General features: G+C 68.5%; 4 protein-coding genes across 4 annotated transcripts; 3 read left to right on the top strand and 1 right to left on the bottom strand.

Moving 5' to 3' along the window:
* Positions 1-1,475: 1,475 nt before the first annotated feature.
* MNEG_2214 (hypothetical protein) lies at positions 1,476-5,732 on the top strand (the record flags this gene model as incomplete). The annotated part of the gene is made up of 9 exons (XM_014049308.1): positions 1,476-1,938; positions 2,361-2,526; positions 2,807-2,969; positions 3,317-3,416; positions 3,716-3,826; positions 3,995-4,183; positions 4,408-4,558; positions 4,726-4,858; positions 5,079-5,732. 9 exons carry the CDS (start codon positions 1,476-1,478, stop codon positions 5,730-5,732), a joined length of 2,130 nt encoding a protein of 709 aa, XP_013904762.1.
* A 2,168-nt stretch (positions 5,733-7,900) lies between these two features.
* MNEG_2213 (hypothetical protein) lies at positions 7,901-12,988 on the bottom strand (the record flags this gene model as incomplete). Its single annotated transcript, XM_014049307.1, has 6 exons — positions 7,901-11,239; positions 11,433-11,621; positions 11,950-12,104; positions 12,295-12,473; positions 12,626-12,747; positions 12,911-12,988. 6 exons carry the CDS (start codon positions 12,986-12,988, stop codon positions 7,901-7,903), a joined length of 4,062 nt encoding a protein of 1,353 aa, XP_013904761.1.
* A 2,318-nt stretch (positions 12,989-15,306) lies between these two features.
* MNEG_2212 (hypothetical protein) lies at positions 15,307-15,748 on the top strand (the record flags this gene model as incomplete). Its single annotated transcript, XM_014049306.1, has 2 exons — positions 15,307-15,356; positions 15,535-15,748. 2 exons carry the CDS (start codon positions 15,307-15,309, stop codon positions 15,746-15,748), a joined length of 264 nt encoding a protein of 87 aa, XP_013904760.1.
* A 2,584-nt stretch (positions 15,749-18,332) lies between these two features.
* MNEG_2211 (hypothetical protein) lies at positions 18,333-18,586 on the top strand (the record flags this gene model as incomplete). The annotated part of the gene is made up of 1 exon (XM_014049305.1): positions 18,333-18,586. A coding segment is annotated over one exon (254 nt), but the record flags the coding sequence as incomplete, so codon positions are not given.
* Between the last annotated feature and the right edge of the window lie 51 nt (positions 18,587-18,637).

Raw genomic sequence — 18,637 nt, 5'->3', positions numbered from 1 at the left:
GGCCCCTGCAGCGAGGCCAGCGGCACAATCACTTGCAGCGCAATGTGCCCGGCGTTCAAACTCCCAATGCTTATATAATCTGGCAATTTAAAAGCTCAGACATGTGTTTCGGTTTCTGGTTAATGCGGGGGGGGGGGGTGCACGCGTGTGGTGGCGTGGCAGTGCGACTGTCTGTAGTGGCAGCTTGTCTGACGCGCAGCCCGGACTCGCATTGAGAAGGAGCAGGCAGCAACGACAGCAGCCAGAGCGGCAGAGGCGGTGCTGGTGGTTTCGCTGTCTTCCATGCACAGTCTTTGCCCACGCCTCTCTTTTGCTGTACTGCAGCCAAAGTAGTGCCCGAAGGTTGAATGCTGCGTCTTTGCAGTAAAGGAGTTTGCTGGAGTGTCAAGGGTTTCACCTTCCAAACCGCGCCCGCATCAGTCAACATGGGCCGTGCGATGCACGTGCCGGCATGCAAGGGGCCCCGATGTGAATCATGGTTGCGTGGGGTGTGTTGGAGATGACATCGATGACTGATAGCCCGGGGAGCAGGCGGCTGCACCCGCAAGAGGACCGCCATCCGCCGCCTGCACTTGCACAGCCACGCCAGGCAGCGGTACGTGCGGTACGGGGCGCACGCGGGGGACCTACCCCTGCGGCTGCCGTGGCGGCGGTGATCCCGCTCAGCTTGTTTGTTTTCTCGGTGATCGATGACCCGCCTGTCCCGCATTCGCATCATCGTCACGGGCCCAGAAGTCCGACAGGGGGTGTACATCGTTGTAGCCCTACAAGTGCCTCGCAGCGCAAAGGCTGGCGGCTATTTGCGCACGTACTGTAGCGCTTCGTCCTGGAAGGATTGGAGGCGGCGGTCACCGGCGGTTGTGCGCGCTGTGCATACGCGCAACGCGTCCCCTCAGTATCCTGGATATAATATCATCGCAGTATATTTCATAGCCTGTTGCCGCACCGATATATGACGCACGCCCCCTCGCCGTTTGGTTCAGGGTGTCACCCGCGAGCCGCACCCTCATCACCCAAGCACCAGGCACAATCGACAGGGCTTCTGTGCTGGTCTGGTCAGCTGTGAGCGCGTCGTTACAAACCATTCGATACGAACAGACAGTTTTCGGGAAGAAGCAGCGCGGCAGGTGCGTGCAGGGCCGCGAGGCACACAGCACACCCCGCGGGTGGCTCCTAGACGAGGGAGTGTGGCGCTATAGAGGAATCTGTATCGAAGTATTATAACAGCAGAGGCGGAGCGCGGCAGGGACACTCGCTGGCGGAACAGTTATCCTTGCGCAAGCCCCAGTCCCACCCGGCGCTCAGGCCGGTTACAGTGTTCCTGCGTACCCATGCACACCATTTGATTGAATTTGTTTGCTTTTTCACCACAGGCACTCCAGCAGGGCCGACTTTGGCCGGCTCAGCGGTGAGCCGAGGGCAGGGCCCGCGGAGCGACAGCCTGGGAGCAAAGCAGGCTCCGTAGCAAGGCGCAAATGGACGGAAATCCGTCAGTAATCGTGTCATTGGGGCAGGAGATGGCTTTCGACGCGGCGGGGCCCGGTGGGGCCCCTGCCAGCCCGCCCGCATCGGACGGCAGCAGCGCCGCGTCGGCATTTGGCGGCGGGCTCTTCAGCATCAAGGGCCACTTCGACGGCGCGTGCAGCGTGTTCCTGACCGGCGCCACGGGCTACATCGGCTCGCTGGTCCTGGAGAAGCTCCTGCGCAGCACGAGCGTCGGGCGCGTGTACGTCCTCGTGCGGGCCCGCCGCGGCGCAGACCCGGCCGACCGCGTCGCGCGGCTGCTGCGCGGGCCGCTGTTCCACCTGATCAGCGAGCAGCAGGCCGCGCGCGTGACGGCGGTGGCGGGCGACATAATGCAGCCGGGGCTGGGGCTGGGGGCGGAGGACCAGGCTATGCTGGAGGAGGAGGTGGACACAGTCCTGCACTCGGCAGCGGGTGAGGCGCCGGCGGCCACACACCGGGGGCCGCGCATCCGCCGCCACGCGCCCTGCGGGCCGGCGTCGCGCTCGAGGGGTGGTTGGGGCGGCGGCGGGCGCGGCTCCCGGGCGCCGTGGCGGGGGAGATGCTCGTTTTGGGCTCATTACGGGCTGCACGCCGGGCCGTCAATTCGTCATCAGTCGTGACGTCGGCCCGCCCCATTTGCAGCCTTGCCAATTGCCGCTGCAGCACGCCGCCACCAGCCTCGCCTGGCAGGGGCGCCAGGCGGTTGCGAGGGGCCGCCGCTTTGCCCCACAAGGTTGGGGCCTCGACAGCTCAACTCGCCAGCCACGCCAGCCTCGCCATGCTAGCCGTGCGGCCCCGCTGCTCGGCACCACCACGCCTCCCGCCCTCACCCTCCCCCCACTCCGCACAAACAGACATCCGTCTGGAGGCGCCCATACAGGATACCCTCACAGCCAACTATCGCGGCACCCTGTCCATCGTGCGGCTGGCGGCGCGCATGCGGCGGCTGCGGTCGTTTGTCTACATATCGACCTGCTACTCCAACATGAACCGCCCCCGCGGCTCGCTGGTCGAGGAGAGGTGGGCCCCCGAAAACTTCTGGGAGGGCAAGGAATGCTGCTCCCCCAGCCTCCCATGAGGCAGGGGTTCTGGGCAGGGCTGCAGCAAGCAGCCCGGCGCGCGGGCATGCTGGCCGGCGAGTGAGCAGGGGGCGCCACAGCAGCATCTGGAGCGCCACAGCAACTGCGGAACCCGCATGCGCAGTCCGTGGCTCGGCGGGCCGGCCCTGGCCCCTCGGGCGCCACCACGGGGGATTGGCGGCCGATTCGACTCAAAACGCTGCACCGCCGCCGCCCCTCAGGCTGTACCCCTTGATGCTGGACGGCCGCGAATTCGATACGAGCTCCCTGGCGGAGGAGCTGCTGGCGCTGCCGGCAGCGGAGGCCAACGAGCGCGCGGCGGGGTACATCAGCCTGTGGGGCTTCCGCAATACGTACGCCTTTGGGAAGCACCTGGCTGAGAAGGTGGGCGCGGGGCCGGCGTTGGAGAGGGTGTGGGGCGTGGGGCGTGTCAGGTTTGGGTCTGGGTGAGGGCGAGGCTGTGACAGTGGGCGTAGGCAAGGGGGAGGGCATGGGTGTGAAAGTGGAGGTGCGGCGAATGGACGCCGTGATCAGGGGCGGGGTGTGGGTTCAAGAGGGTGTGCAAGGGGCCTGTGCGCTGGCCACGGCGGGGAGGCGGATGCGGCGCTCTGCGCCGGCAAGGCAAGGGCCAAACACACGCCGCTCGTAATAAGCAGTCGGCGCCGCAAGATGTCGCGCCCGTACTGCCGTGAAGCTCACTGGGAACGCAACGCGTCCCGCTGCGCCCCCAGGCGGTGGCGGCGCTGCAGCGGGAGCTGGACCTGCCGGTGGCCATTGTGCGGCCGTCGCTGGTCAGCGCCATCTCGGCGGAGCCCTATCCCGGCTACTCAGGTGGGCGCCTCGCCGCAGGGCGGCGCGGGGGGCGCTTTTGAGGGGCTCCAGAGGCGCTGGCCGCGCCTGGCGGATGCTGCATTGCCTCACGGCCCCGGCCACCCGGCAGTGTTGCCCCACCCTGGGTAGCAGGGTTTGTTGCAAGAGGGCGATGGCAGCCTGCAGGAGCCGCGCCGTAGCAACCCTGCACGCCGACGAGAGGAGCGCACAGCGCCCAGGCGGCGCCCACCGGCGCCCTAGCTGACCCTCCCTTGACGTCTTCCAAACCGCGCATTTTGGGTCGTGTGCCGCCTCACCAGGTAACTATGCGGGGCCCGTGGGCATGGCGGCCGCCTACTTTACCGGTTTCCACGACGACCAGCCAGAGGCGGTCGCCTCGGACGCGTCAGCGATCTGGGACATCGTGCCCGGTGAGCCGCACGCGGCGAACGGGGGGCCGGCACTGCCCCAGACGGGTGGCAAGGTCTGCGGGGCAGCGCCCGTAACAAGCCCTCCGCCGTTGTGTGTCGCGTGTTGAGCTGCAGGACTGGCACAGGCGCCCCTGCTGACCGTCGTGCGCCGCACCCTCCCCCTTGCAGGCGATGTGTGCGTCCAGGCCATCATCGCAGCGGCCGCCGCCGTCGCCAGCGCCGCCGCGCGCGCCCACATCTGCGCGCCGCGCGAGGAGTGCGTCGGGCGCGCGCCGCAGCCGCCGCCGCTGATGGTGATCCAGATCGCCACGAGCACCACCTACCCCGTGACCACCGCAAAGCTCTTCAACGACACGGGTGAGGCGCCGGTCTTGGCTCATTGTGGCCATGCGTGGCGGCTTGTCCTGCGGGCCCGGGTGATGCCTTGGGCGACGCTGCTGGCATGACAGCGACTCCAGCGCGGGCGAAGGCGGCGCTCGGCGTGCGATGCACACACCCCGGCAGACATACTTGGCCTGCGCACACATTGACGGCCATTCCCACCCCCATCCCACCGCTGCGGCCTTGCCCGCGCCCCACAGTGATCTTCTGCGCGGCGTTCCGGCGGCCGTTCACGCTGGCGCTCGGCCGCGCGCGCGGCATGCACCCGGCGCAGCTGTACAGCGACGAGGCATGCCTCAAAATAAAGCGGGTGGCGGCGTCCAGGGTGCGGCCGCTGGTGTGGATGCTCAGGTGCGGCCCCTCGCGTTGCCGATCTTGACTTCTGTTTGACCGGGGTGTGCCCGGCTACCATCGTCTTTGTGTGGACTTCGCAGTATGATCCAGGAAAGGTTCACCGATTTGGGCCAGTCATTCTGACCAGCTGTTGCGCCCGGCCCTCATTCGCCCCCTCTTGACAGGAAAATGGGTGGCAAGAGCGGCAAGAAGATGGCGTCGCTGCTGTCTGTTGGCATGCGCACGTTTGAGACAATCAACACTAAGAAGTACGACCTGGACATGTTCTTCGACGCAGCCAACCTGCTGCGGCTCGAGGTGGGGCCCACGCGCGACGCGCGGCCCGCCAACGCCGGCGGCGGTGTGCCAAGGGGTGGGGCTCTTGAGATGTTGGGACGCGCTGCTCTCTCAACGCTACCACTCTACGGACGCGGCGGCTTGTTCCTCGCTCGCCAGAACCGCCGCGTCGCGCCACGTGCCGGCAAAGCAAGCCCGGGCTCTCAAACACCCGCTGTGTGGTCACCGCCCGATCCCCCAGGCGGCGCTGGCCCCAGAGGAGCACTCGGAGTTCCAGATCACGTGGCGCGCCCCGCCCCACGAGCGCTTCATGCCCGCCACCGCCGCCGCCGGCGCCGACGGCGGCCGCGCCGCCGCCGCCATCATCGCCAACGGCGGCGCCCCCGCGCCGGGCGAGGGCCCCGCGCGCGCGCCGCCTTCGCCGGGCGCGCCGGCGGTGCGCTCTGACAGCTCAGCGGCCTCGTCCTCTGCGGCGTGCCCGCGGTGGGACAGCGACGGCGCGAGCGACGACGAGGCGGCGCACAGCGGCAGCAACAGCGGCGGTGGCGGCGGCGGCGGCGCGCTGGCCAAGGCGCTGGGCAAGCTGGCCCTGGCCGATGGCGCGAGCGACGCCGCGTCGGGCGCGGGCAGCAAGGCGAGCAGCTCGGCCATCGCGGCGCGGCACGGCGGCGCGGACGGCGCGGGCGCGGCGCGCGAGTGCGACTGGACCACGTTTGACTACAACGCGTTTGCCTACCTCTACAAGTCCCTGTTTGGGCGGCAGCTGCCTTGCCAGTCCAAGATCGGCCGCCGGAAGCTGCACAAGCTGATGCCGTTCTTCACGCCAGAGGAGGTCGAGGCGTCGCGCCGCGTGCGCCACACCTTCTCCATCATACGCGCGGGCGGCAGCAGCTGAGGCGGCACGACAAACGGCGCCAGCGGCGGCGGCGGCGGCGGCGGCGCGGAAGCGCACGCACGCCTCTGAAGGAGCCGGCGGGCTCCGCCTCTACTTGCGGCGGGCGCGTCTGGGCGCGGCGGGCACGCGTCCTGCGCAGCACCCAGCCCTGCGCCGCGAGGAGAACGACGCGGCCGCCGCCCGCGGGCTCTTCCGCAGGGGAATTCATGTTTGTTTTGCATCGCCCGCCACGCCATGTGGCAGAGCATGCACGTGTTCTTCAGCAGTGTGTGTTGGTGTCAACAGGGCGGAACCTCACGCCTGCGCAGTATGTGCACCGCGCCAACGCGCCCACCAAGTTTTTGTGCGCACCGGGGTGCGAAGCCGCTCCGCCGGTGCAGGCAGCCAGCCCGGGCGCCGCATCCGCCACCCCCCGCGGGCCCGATGCCGCCCCGCCCCGCCCTGAAAGCCCCATGTCCGGCGCCTGGCTAAGGCTAGCGGTCTGTGCCGTTGAGCCCGCCGCGCCGCGCCGTTGCCGCAGCGGCGGGGGAGTATGGGACCCGGCAGGACGGGCAGCGAGCAAGCACTCCTCAAGCGCCTGCGGAGCGGCCCGCAAGCCAAGGCCACCCGGGGCGCTGGGCCGGGTCTGTCCAGCAGCGGAGGCGGAGGCGCAACCCCGTCGCCGCCGCTGCCTGCCCCGCAAAACCGGGCCCCTGACTCCATATTCGGCGGCGTCATTGGCTTGCCCGAGTTTGTGCCGGCGGGCGCGGCGCTGTTGCCGGGGCGGGCGGTGCTTAGGCGGCCCCGCCCTTGTGCACCTGCAAAAAGCATGTGCGCTGCGGCCCCCCGCCAGCCCCGGCGGCTCTGGGCGTGCCTCCGCTGCGAGCCCCTTATGAACGACGCGACCCGCATTCGGGCTCAAAACGAAGAGTGTCGCCGTAATGCCGCAAACATTGCTTTGACCGGGGCGGGGCGCGATTGCGGGCCGGCCATACCCGGGCTTTGTTTCGAGTCGCCCTACATGTCGCTTGCGCCCCCATTTGCGGGTGAATGCAGTGGGCCACACCGCGCGGCCCTGCGGGGCGCGCAGCCGGCGCTGCTCTTCACAGCTGCGCGGGCTGGAGGCCCCTCCCGCTCCCCCGCCCCGCCCTGGCCCCCCGTGCTGGGGCCGAGCTTCGCGACGGGCCCTTCCGACAGGACAGTGGGCGCACTGCACGCGCGCCAAGGACGAGGCGCACGCGGCTGCACGGCTTACACCCTCCCATCCCCCCTTGACTAACCACGACTCCGGAACCCCCAGTATAGGCACTCCCACCGCGCCTGCAAGAATGCTTTGTCCCTTGTGTGTGTCTTCCCTTCCCCTGCTGGTCTGGCTTGGTGCAAAGGGCTCCCTTGGGGCCCCGGGCCCCCTGCTTTCACACGCCCCCTGTGAGGCGGGCGAATGTGCACCCCTGCGGGTAGAAGATCGATTTCATGGCTCAGAGCAGAGCGAGGGGCGCGGCCCCCCACCGGCGGCCGGGGAGGCATCAAGCAGGCGGGTCGCGCGTGTCACAGGACGCACCACCGCATTTCCCGGGGCCATTTGCTCGCGCGGCAACACACGGCACGTGCACCAGAAACGCAGCTTTTGCCGCCCCCCTCTTCCCTCCCGTCGTCCTGTCATGCCGCCCCCTCAAGCCGCCCGCGCTGCCGGGTGCCCATGCACAGAGGAACCGCCCCGCCATGCCATGCTGCGATGGCGGCGCTGTGCGCACTCAATAACGAGAACAATCGTAAAACACTGTGTAAGCAGCATTTGATGTCATTCAGCGCCGCGGATGAGCACTGTGGGCAGAGCACAGGGGACAGGGCGGATGCGTGCAGCAGGCGAGCAAGGGGCAGCAGGCTGCCAGCGCTTCTCCACCAGAGCAGCGATTCAATTTGCAAAGCACGCAACGCCCGGACCAAGATGAACATGGCAAGCAGGGCTATGCTTGAGGGGAGGCGATGAGGGAGTGGAATGATGAGCAGGCGTTATGGATGGCCGCGGCAGCAAACCGCCACACTGAGTACGCGACACGCAGTCAACCCCGCTTGCAGCCGGGAATGTACACACACTCTCACACGTCTCTTTAGGCTGATTGAGTGGGGGGGAGGCACCGCCCCTCAGGCGGGCCGCGGCGCGTCACCACGTGCACCTCCAGCTGTCGTCACACGAATCCGCAGGGTGGCAGGTGCCGCTCGCGGTCCGCGCCGGCCCCGCGGCCCTGCGCCCTGCCGCCTGTTCGGCGCCGCTGGCCGCCCGCGGCTACTGGCAGTGTGGAGGGAAGCCCTGCGGCTTGGGCCCCAGCCTCTGCAGCGTCTGCCGGCTTGACCGCGTTGACCAGGGGAAGCTGGTTGGCTCCGCTCGCTGCGGGCTGCTTCCGCTGCTCCCCCTGCTGCTGTTCCCATCGCTGCTGCTGCTCCCGTTGCTGTTGCTCCCGCTGCTGCTGCTCCCGCTGCTGCTGCTCCCGCTGCTGCTGCTCGTTTGCAAGCCGTTTCCTGGACGCCTCCTCTGTCGCCGCCGCTCGTTCCGCCTCTGCGGCTGCCGCCCCCGCATCAGCCGCAGCGCGCGCCGCGCCCGAGTCGGCGCGCAGGCGCGCCAGCTCAGCGAGCATGAGCGCGTAGTCGTCGGTCGCCTGCTTCAGCGCCCCCTCGAGCCGGCTCATCCGCCGGGCCGCGTCCGCGCCCTCCGCCGCGAGCCGCGCGGCTTCCCGGCCCTGCGCCGCGGCCTCGTCCTCGGCGCGCGCCCTCAAGGCGGCCGCCTCGCCGCGCGCGGCGCCCAGTTCGGCCTCGAGCGCCTCGCAGCGCCTTGTCAGCACGGCCTGCTGCTTCTGCGCCGCCCGCAGGGCGAGCTGCATCTGGTATGTTTCCTCGGCGGCCGCCTCCAACGCAGCGTCCGCGGTGGCCTGCCGCCGCGCCAGCTGCGCCTGATCGCAATCCTCACATCCGGCCCCGGCGGCGCCGGCCGCGCTGCAATCGGTGGCGGTGGCGGCGTCGGCGCACCGCCCCGCCGCAGGCGCGTCGGCGCGCGCCTGCTCGTCCTCCTGCGCCGCCACGGGTCCCTTGGCCCCGGCTGGTGGGGTCGCGCAAAGCGCCTGCTGCTCCTGCAAAGCCAACGCAGGCAGTGCCGTCTGTGCGCCCACATCGCTGCGTGCGCCGTCGCCCTGGGATGCCCTGACCGCGCCCAGCCGCTCAGCTCTGGCCGCCTGGGCCTCAGCGGCGTCGAGCCGGCGCTCAGCGTTGTGCAGGCGCCCGCTCAGCGCCGCCACGCCCGCCGCCACGCCCGCCGCCGCGCCCGCCCCGCCTTCTCGCGCGACGGCCGCCGCCGCCGCGGCCGCCGCGACCGCCGCGGCCTCCTCCAGGCGCGCCCAGTCAGCGTACGCCGCCGCCGCCGCCCCGTGCGAGCCGGCCGCCGGCCGGGCCGCTCGAGGCTCCCCACCTCCAGCCGCGGACCCTTCCACGACACCTGAGGTAACGCGCCGCACGGACGCAGGCCGCGCCCGGGCGGCCGCCGCTGCCTGCGCTGCCTCCAGCTCCTGAGCGAGGGCCGCCGCCGCCCCCTCGACTTCCGCGAGCCGCGCCCGTAGCTGCGCGGCTTCGCCCTCTGCGGCCTCAGCCCGCGCCATCAGCGCCGCAGCGTCCCGCGCGGCCGCGTCCCGGCCGGCAGCATCCGCCTCCTCCCGCCGCCGCCGCTCGTCGTCGTCCGCCAGCCGCCGCAGCCGGGCCTGCTCCTCCTGCTGCCGCTGCTGCTCCTCCTGCTGCTGCTGCTCCTCCTGTTGCTGCCGCCGCTGCTCCTCCTGCTGCTGCCGCTGCTCTTCTTGCTGCCGCCGCTTTTCCTCCTGCTGCTGCAGCTGCTGCTCCTGCCTCTCCACCTGCTCCCTCTCGTGCGCCCTCCACTGCTCCTCCAGCGCCGCTGCGTGCGCCTCCCCCAGCCGCCAGACCTCCTCCTCCGCCCGCCGCCGCTCCTCGCCGACACGCGCCTCGCCCTCCGCCGCGCGCCGCCTGAGCGAGCTGACCTGACGTTTCAGCGCCGCGACGCCGTCCCGCGCCTCCAACGCGCCGCGTGCCGCGGCCGCCGCCTCCTCTGCAGCGGCCTCGGCCCGGCGCACCGCCTCTGCTCTCTCGGACTTTGCCACCAAGCACCGCGCTTCAGCCGCGCTCGCCGCCGCCTCCGCGGCGCCCAGCCGCTCCGCCAGCTCGGCGCCCCTCCCCTCGCTCTCAGCAAGCGCGCCCCGTGCTGCCTCGAGCGCCGCGGCGGCCGCTTGCGCGCCGCCGTCGGCGTCCTGCGCCGCGGCGCGCGCCGCCTCGAGCGCCGCCTCCAGATCAGCGACGCGCGCCTCCAGCTGCTTCGACCCGGCCAGCAGCGCGCGCGCGCGGCCCGACAGCTGCCGCCGCGCTGCCCGCAGCCGGTCGTGCTCCCCCTGGAGCTCCCGCAGCGCCGCCGCCTCGGCCTCGCGGCCGCCGGCGGCTGCCGCGGCCCGCGCCTCCGCTGCAGCGGCCTCCGCTGCAGCTGCCTCCAGCTGGGCGGACAGCCGCTCCCGCTGCTCCTCCGCGGAAGCTTGCGCCGCCGCCAGCTCGCCGCGCGCGTCTGCCGCCGCCGCCTCAGCTGCCGCGGCACGCGCCTCCGCCGCACGTTGTGCCGCGCCGCTCTCCTCCAGCTTCGCGGCCAGCGCCGCTTCGCGCGCGGCGGCCGAGGCGGCGTCCGCCGCCCCTGCGGCCGCCGCGTCGTCAGCGCGCCGCCGCAGCGCGGCGGCCTGGTTGCCGGCCTGCGCCAGGGCGGCCCTCGCTTCCTCCAACTGCTGCGCCTGGGCCTGCACCTTGGCGGTCGCCTCCCTCAGCGCCTCCTCCGCCCTGCCGCGCGCCGCAGCCTCCGCGCCTGCCGCCCCGCGCCCCTCCTCTCTAACCGCCTGGATCTGCCCCTCCAGCTCCCGCTGCCCCGCCAACGCCCGCGCCAGCGCCTCCCCGGCCCGCGCCCGCTCGGCCGCCGCTGCGCCCTCGGCCGCCGACAGCGCCGCGGCGGCCGCCTCCCGGCGCTGCATCTCAGCACCAAGCCGCTCTTCCAACTGCTCTGCCTTCTCCTCCGCATCGGCCAGCCGCTGCTCGAGCTCAGCCCTCTGCTGTGCCGCTGCTGCCAGCCGCACGTTTCCCTCCTCCAACGCGTCCGCGTGCCGCGACTCCAGCTCCCGCCCCCGCGCCGCCGCTCCCGCCGCCGCCTCGCGCGCGGCGGACGCGGCCGCCGCCGCCTCCCTTCGCTGCTCCGAGAGCGCCGCCTCCCCCTCCCGCGCCGCGGCCTCCCGCGCCGCCTCCGCCTCGGCCGCCCTCGCCGCCAGCGCCCGCCCCCGCTCCTCCAGAGCCGCGGCCGCCGCCTCCGCCCCGGCCGCACGGCGCGCCGCCGCGGCCAGCTGCCGCTCGGCGGCCTCTGCGCGGGCGGCGTCGGCCGCGGCGTCGGCGCGCGCGGCCGCCAGCTGCTGCTGCGTCGCGGCCAGCTCGCGTGACAACACGGCGCCCTGCAGCGCCGTCAGAATTGCTGAGGCTCGTCAAGCTGCAGGCACAGGGCGCTGCATCTGAGCCGTCGCGCCACAATGCACCTCACCGGCCCCGCCCCAAGCCCCGGCTGGGGGTGTGGCGGCGCCCCCGCCCGCACCACCGCATACGACTCCCGCGGCGCACCCGTCCGGGCGCGCGCGGCCAGGGTCGCACCTTATCCCGCGCCTCCTGCCACGCGCCCTGCGCGGCAAACACCTTGATGCCGCCCGCCCCGCCGGCCCAGACGCCCCACCCGGCCGGCGCCAGCCACTTCACAAAGCCCTCCTGCTCGGGCAGCGCGAACAGCGGCGCGCCCGTGGCGGCGTCGGCAATTGCGATGGCGCGCTCGCTGGCGGTCCAAACCTGCGGCGGCGGGGGCGGCCGGCAGAGGCGTGGGCACGCGTGGGCGGCTTGCGACATTGTGTTTGATGAGATGCGGGCCCTGCATCACGCACCCATCCATCCTCCTGGATAGCCCCCAAAGTCACGCAATGACTCCTCCTTTCCTAACCCGGCATCAAGCACCCATCCATTCCAAAAAGCCGGTGGCGCCGGTAGCCCTGTCAGGGACGCTGCTTGCGCCGCGCCGGTAGCCCTGTCAAGGGCGCTCCTTGCGGCGCCCCGAGCGCGCGCCCCGCCGGCTCGCCTGCCCGCCGACACGTGCCATCGCCTGCACGGGCCCCGTGTGGACGCGGCAGCTGCCCAGCAGCTGCGCGGTGGTCGGGTGGTACATCAGCACGCGGCCGTCGTCGCAGCCCACCCACACCGCCGCGGCCGCGGCAGGCGCGGCCGGCGCCCCCTGCATGGCGCGCTGCGGTGCTTCGACAAGCAACATGCTGCGGATGCCTGCGGGCACACGACGATCGACACGCGGGCAGCCCAAACTTTTACATCCGAGCACACTCGACAATGTGGATGTAGCGTTCGTGCAGGAGCGTTTCGCTGCACAGCCCATCTCCGCCGCCGCAGCGACCGACGAGAGCAGGGCACTTATGCCGCCTGACTCACGCCAGCACGGCCGCCCATGCGTGCGCACCTCTTTGGCCCTCAGGCTTCACAAACTGCCATCCCTGCTCGAGCCGTCCGCCGCCATCCTGGTCGCGCCACATGCTGAGCGCGCCGTCCCCCGCGCCGCACCACACTGCGCCGCCGCGCGCCGGCGCTGCGTCCGGCACCGGCAGCAGGCACTGCACCGGGGCGTGGTTGTGACCGCTGCTGGAGATGGGGTCTCCGCCGCGCGTCCAGCTCTTGACCTGCGGCGGACACGTGTCACGGACTTGATTGCCCCGCTCGCACGTACCCCACAGCAACAGCAACATAAACCTCTCAGCGAATTGCATGCTCATGGTCATGTTTGCTGCAGCAACGGCATCTGCTGCTGCTGCTGCGGCTGCTGCTGCTGCTGCTGCTGCTGCTGCTGCTGCTGCTGCTGCTGCTGCTGCTGCTGCTGCTGCTGCTGCTGCTGCTGCTGCTGCTGCTGCTGCTGTTGCTGCCTGCTAGCATCTGCCAATTCCGCCTGCCACTGCTGCCATCGGCTCCTGCTGCCGCCTGGATTGTGCTCTGGTTTCTCTGACTATCAGGCGGCCCCTTGCCTTGGCGCGAGCCCGGGGGCAGCGCACCGCTGCGCCCCTGCGCCGCAGAGCGCGCCGCACCTGGAAGTCCGCCGCGCCAGACAGCACGTACCCGCCACGGATGCCTGGCGCCAGCGCGGAGACCTCGCCCGTGTGCATGGGGAACACCTTCCGGGCCAATCGCGGAAGCGTGTGTGCGGGGTACGGCTGCTTCGTTAGGCTGCGCGGCAGCTCAAGGTGCGGCACGGCGTGCAGTGTTGTCAAACCTGCCTGTCAGCAACGGCGGTGTGTCACTGTGAAAAGGTCGCATGCTCCGGTCTGAGTGACGCACCCACCTTCCGCAGAACTGCCCCGTCGTCCAGGCGGGTGATGCTCCCGCCGCCGCTGCCGTCGCAGGCCCAAAGCAGCGCGGCGCCCCCCTCGCTGCCGCTGCCATGAGCGACAACCGCCATCGCATGCACGAGCGGCTTGGCGCCGTCGGACCCCTGCAGCTCCCCATACCTGTGCAGGCGTTTGCATGCGCATGGATGCATGTCCAGCTGACCACCCAAGGTATGCCCGCATAGATGGATTGGTGCTCGCACGTGCAGGTTGTGCGGGGTGTGTGCAAGCAGGGATGAGTCGCAAGCAATTGACCAGGTCACGCGCTCGAACGTCCGCGCCTGCCATCAGAAGTGTCAAAGAACCAGATGCCTTTGCGGCTTGAGAAGAACAGACGGTCCCCGTGTAGCACGCTGGCTTTGACCTGGCCCACATCAGCCGCGCCAAAGGCGTGAACCACTCCCCACTCGAGCGCTCCTGACTCGAGATCCGTGCTTCGTGAAATCTCCTGCCGGCGAAGGGGCCGCGCTACAAGTGACATTTCACATGCAGATCACATGATGCTGTTTCGATATAGGTGAGGCAAGATGGTTGTTACAATAGGATTTTTGATGCAATCCAATTGGTGCTGCAGGCTGCCTCACCTATACACGCCGTCAGCACCCGTCACCTGTCTCCTGTCACACCTCTGGACTGCAGGACACTGGAGGGGCCTGGCGGCAAACACTAGAAGTTACCACCACCAGCTGATGTGATTGTACATGTGTATAATCTAGTCAATTGACTCGATTGCGAAGAGGCATGGAGTTCCAGGTGTCAGCCGGGGTGAGGATGAGAGGAGGCTGGAGCGATGGGCCTCATGGGAACATTGCTCCATGTCAAACGGACCGCAAGAAAGCAGCACAGAATCGCGATATGAACATGAATTGACGTGGACGGCTGTCCAAGAAAGGCGGTCATAAATATATTATGTGCCAGTGGGTTGGCCTGGGTGCGCGTGTGGTCTGGTGGAGGGCACAGGCAAGCGTGATGTGGGGCGTGCTCTAACAATCACTCAGCTGCCATTTTGTTGCAGCCCCGAGCACTGCGTGCCATTCCTCTGCCATCTCCTTTTTCAATCTTCAGGTATCCTAGCCATGCGCGGTCCCATACCTCGTCAGTCATACGGATCTACGTGCCACCAGTTTGTGCTGCATTGACCTGACGCTGCACACGCAACCTGCATTGATAGGCCGCAACGGCACCAGATGTGACTCTAAAGGGGAAATGGTGAAATGCATTGAGGTTTCAGGGGGCAACAGAGGCCCTTTGTACTCAAAGCCAGGGAGTGCATCGGATAGCTTATCAGGCAATTCCAACGGTTGGCAGGCCCATACATGCGAAGCAAGCGCGGCGCACAGCTTTGCACTCTTACAGCCTTGTTGCAAGATCAAGGCGGCAGACACACACTGCAAGTTTCAAAACTTCAATCACAATACCCAATGGTTTCGCAAAGGGTCCGAGTGGTCCCAGACGCTGGCGAAATGCAGACTGCAGCCACTGCATCGCAGGTAGCAACCTCCAGCCTCGCCTTGTGACATCAGGGGCACAATATTGTAGCAACGTGCATGGCTGGCGACGCTTGCAAGTCCTGAGGCCAAGTATCAGCAGCGACCCGCTGCAGGTGGGGCACGCGTTGACCCCAAATCATGACACAGCACGTTCCGACCGGGTGTCCTGGTCAGCGCCGCCCGCACATGGCACCCTGCCGCTCTGCGTTGGAGGCGCAAAAAGAACCATTTGTGCTATACGTGGCGATATTGAGAAGTGGGCGGCGAAGTTGCATAGCCTCACACTCACACCCGCGTCTACGGAGGAGAGACAGCAGTTATCTGCAACACGCGCATGCCGACAACTCACATCATCGACAAAAGCGCGCTAAACACCGCGTATTTCCGTTGCCTTGGATCGCAGACAATTTGTTCCGCAAAGACTAGCGGAAGAACAGGCCACCACCATCACCACCATTTCCCATGCATCACGCGTGTAAGCACGGGGCACAGCGCGCCCGCTGCAGCCCGACTAGCACGGCTCTTGGGGCCCCGAGCTTCCACACCGCTCGGCGGACCGCACCGGGGGGCGCCGCTCGCGCTGGCGCAGACGACAGGCGTGTGTTCATGCTTGAGGACCACCGCAGCTCCTACGAGCTCACAATGGATGATATCAGGTGCGGCCCCACGCAAAAACAGCGGGCGCTGCGCTCTCCGTCTTACCTCGGGGTGCACAAAGCCGCGGTGTGCGTGGCGCGAAGCCGCCCTCCCGAGCTGCCCTTCAGCACCCTGCTCGACCCAACCCGTGCCCAAACCCCATGCCGCACCGCTCCCACTCCTCTTCACGTGTGACAGGGATGCCTATGACGTCTGCTCCATGATCCCGGCCCCGAACGAGCGCGCGGCATGCTACTCGTGCTACGGACTGGACGGCAGCCGCATGGCCGATTACTACGACCACGTCACCGCCCTCGAGAGCGCACTCGCGGCCGCACCCGCGGCTGCAAGGCCCGCCGGCGCGGCGCAGCGAGATGGCTGCGCCTCTGTTACTGCCTCCATGGCGGAGTGATTTGCTGCGTCCTCTTGCTGAATGGCTGAGGGGCCTCGGTAATGTGCGCCGCGGAACTCATTGCAGAGTGACCGCTGCGGGCGAACGAGACAGCGGCGCCCTCTGAGTGAGAATTTCTTTGAAGATGAGACTTGCCTGATGATACATACGCTGTTTTCCATGGCAACCCACGCGCGCCCCGCGCGGCCATCGCGCGTCTGCACTCCACCGCTGACTGACCTGCTCCTTATGTGCGCGGCGCCGCGGCGCCGCCAGTGTCGGCGCAAGATATCGAGGTGAATTACTCTGCATCAAGGGGTGCTGCAAACTAGGCATCGTGCCGGCCCTGTCAAGCCGCAGGTGGCGCGCAACCTGGCTGTCTGCAAAATGAGCGGCTGGCATGCATGTTTTCAAAGCAGGCGCGTTTGTGACTCGTGGCGCGCTTTGGACGGGGCGCGCTGCGGCCGCCGTGCACTTGGGACGGCAAACGCGTTGGGACGCGTTGTTGGCCGCTCCCACGCCTGTACCTACCACCCTGTTTGCCCCCCGGTGTGTTGTGTGCGTAAGGCTTGCACACGCACACAGGTGCGACTCCTGCGCCAGGCTGGCTCCACCACCCTCCTACTCATCTGACACGCATGGGCATGTTGTCAGCCTTTCTCTGCCCCCATGCGCAACCCGATGCACACCTCCACCCTCGTGGTGAAGTCATGACCTTTCATGGACCTTCTGCAGCCGTGTTTTCACATCTTCGCTGTTTCTGATTTCCTCTTGTACTTGCCTGCTGATGTGCCTCTGGATGTCGTCCCCTGTTGCCCCAATCGCAAGCTGCACAGCGAGAAAGCAGTAGATTGTGCCTGCTGCAAGTGTTGCAGCATCTGTGCTGCAAAAGTGCGAGCCGTCTACCTTGGAAGCGCGTCGCGACGGCTGTGGGTGCCCTCCGCCGACAGAGGTGCTGTTGTTGCAGCAGCTCACTTGGTCGTGTCTGTCTGTGCTTGGCGCCTGTACACAACTCGGTTTCTAGTTGAGGTGGGTCCCATCGTCTGGTGGGGTCCGGTTGAGAGAAGTTGCAAGCTTCCGATCCTTGCAGCACTCTGAACAGCAATTCCTGTCGTGCGTGCTTACATAAACCATGTGTAGCACATCTGCCCCACCCGGCGGCACCCTCAACAGGCACAAGTGCTGCCGACTAATCGCCTGACAAACGACCACAAACTCAGGTTTCCCCTTCCTGGTTAGCTGTCCGTTCTTTCTGCTGATCTGCCGCACCACTTTGTAAGAGAGGCCCCCTGATGCACAACCTGGTGCACAACTGGTCTGGAAGGATGGAAGCAGTTTTGTTGTTGGGGCGGGCTCCAATGCAGTGGCATCGTCTGCTGGCAAAGGTGGACGCATGCCTTTGCTGGCCGCCAGTGATGTGCCTGAATTTGTGACAGCGGGCGGATCGAGGCGCGCGTGTGCGAAAGGGGACGACGACAACAGGCAGGCCTGGTGGTGGCAAGCCAAGGTTCCTGACCGGCCCGATTGGTACGCTCAATTCACCGCGCCTTCTTCCTTCTTTGACACAACTGACGCTCCTGCCGCTTGGCCTATTCGCTTGCATGCATGCATGTGGCTCGCCTTGTCGCCGCTGCCGTGGGGGTTGCAGCAGCCATCGTGGCTGAAGCAGCCCCTTTGCGCCGCCACCTGCCGCGGTGCCGCCACGGGCTCCCGTGGCCGTGTCTTGATAAACCCTGCCAGTGCACGCAGCGATGCATCTGACTCCTGCCGGGGTTCCTGCCCCAGCTGCGGCTGAGTGACCCAGCGCGGGTGAGCTTGCGAGCAACCCCAGCACACGTCGCTCGTGCTGGGTTGGGGTTGTGTGACGTGCAGAACGGGTTGTTTGAGAAATAAGAAGAATGTGGTGATTATTTAGTGCAAACTAGCGGGCAACGGTATCGCCAGTGCCGCGCATGGATCGCCCAATGATGCGTCCGTCCATGGCCGGGCGACGCACGGCGACCCACCCTGCGCACGAGCGGGGGCGCAATTCCTTTCTGACTCCTGGTGCCGTGCACGTGCGTGGAGTGCCGTCATTGTGATGAAATGCTTTCTTCATGGCCGCATAAATTTGCAGCACAGAAGATGACCCAGCCATTGACGCGGCACGCGGGGACTCTGATACGGGGGTGCATCCAAGGCACTTTGCAATCACATTTGGAAGCCCTCTTTGGCTGGTAGTAGGCGTGAGGTTTGCCTTAGCTGCGTTGGCTGGACCCTCGACTCGGTGATCCCATTTGGCCTGCACTGTCCGGGCACAGCGGGCTCTAACATTGCACGGCAGGTATCAAACCTTGAATACAGGTGAGTCTTATGCGCAGGATCTTCCTGGGCACCCAGCGCACGCTCCCGCTGCCGCCGCCGCCGCTGCCGCCACTGGCGTTGCGAGCAAGGCCCTTTATGCTCACCACCGCCCCAGGCCTGAGCCGTCCCCTTCAATCGCCAACCACCCAGTGCCTCCAGCCAGCGACGTTGCTGCGGCGCGCCTGGCAGGGGGGGTAGGATGCCCCTGGGCGGCGCCGGTGAGCAGGCAGGCGCGGCGTGCCTGCAGCGGCGGCGCTGAGCGATGTTCGCCTGCTGCTTCCGGCCGCCCGCGGCCGACGCGCCTGCGCCGGCGGCCGCGCCGCCGGCAGCCGCCGGCGCCGAGCAGGATGGCCGCGGGGCCAAGCGCAGAGGAGGAGGCGGCGGCGGCGACGGACCCCAGCCTGTAGGCGGCCGCGCAGACGTGCCCCTCGCCCGCGGCGCGTCCTCGTCATCGCCGCTCGTCGGCGGGCGCGCGCTCTCCGCTGGCAACCTGCTCCTGCTGCACGGCGCGTCCGCGTCGGCGGCCGGCGCCGCGCGCCCGCACGCCGCCGGCGCGCGCGCGGGCGC

Source organism: Monoraphidium neglectum (genome assembly GCF_000611645.1).
Source record: "Monoraphidium neglectum strain SAG 48.87 unplaced genomic scaffold scaffold00243, whole genome shotgun sequence".
NCBI lineage: Eukaryota > Viridiplantae > Chlorophyta > Chlorophyceae > Sphaeropleales > Selenastraceae > Monoraphidium > Monoraphidium neglectum.
This window is presented reverse-complemented; position numbering and strand designations above follow the sequence as displayed.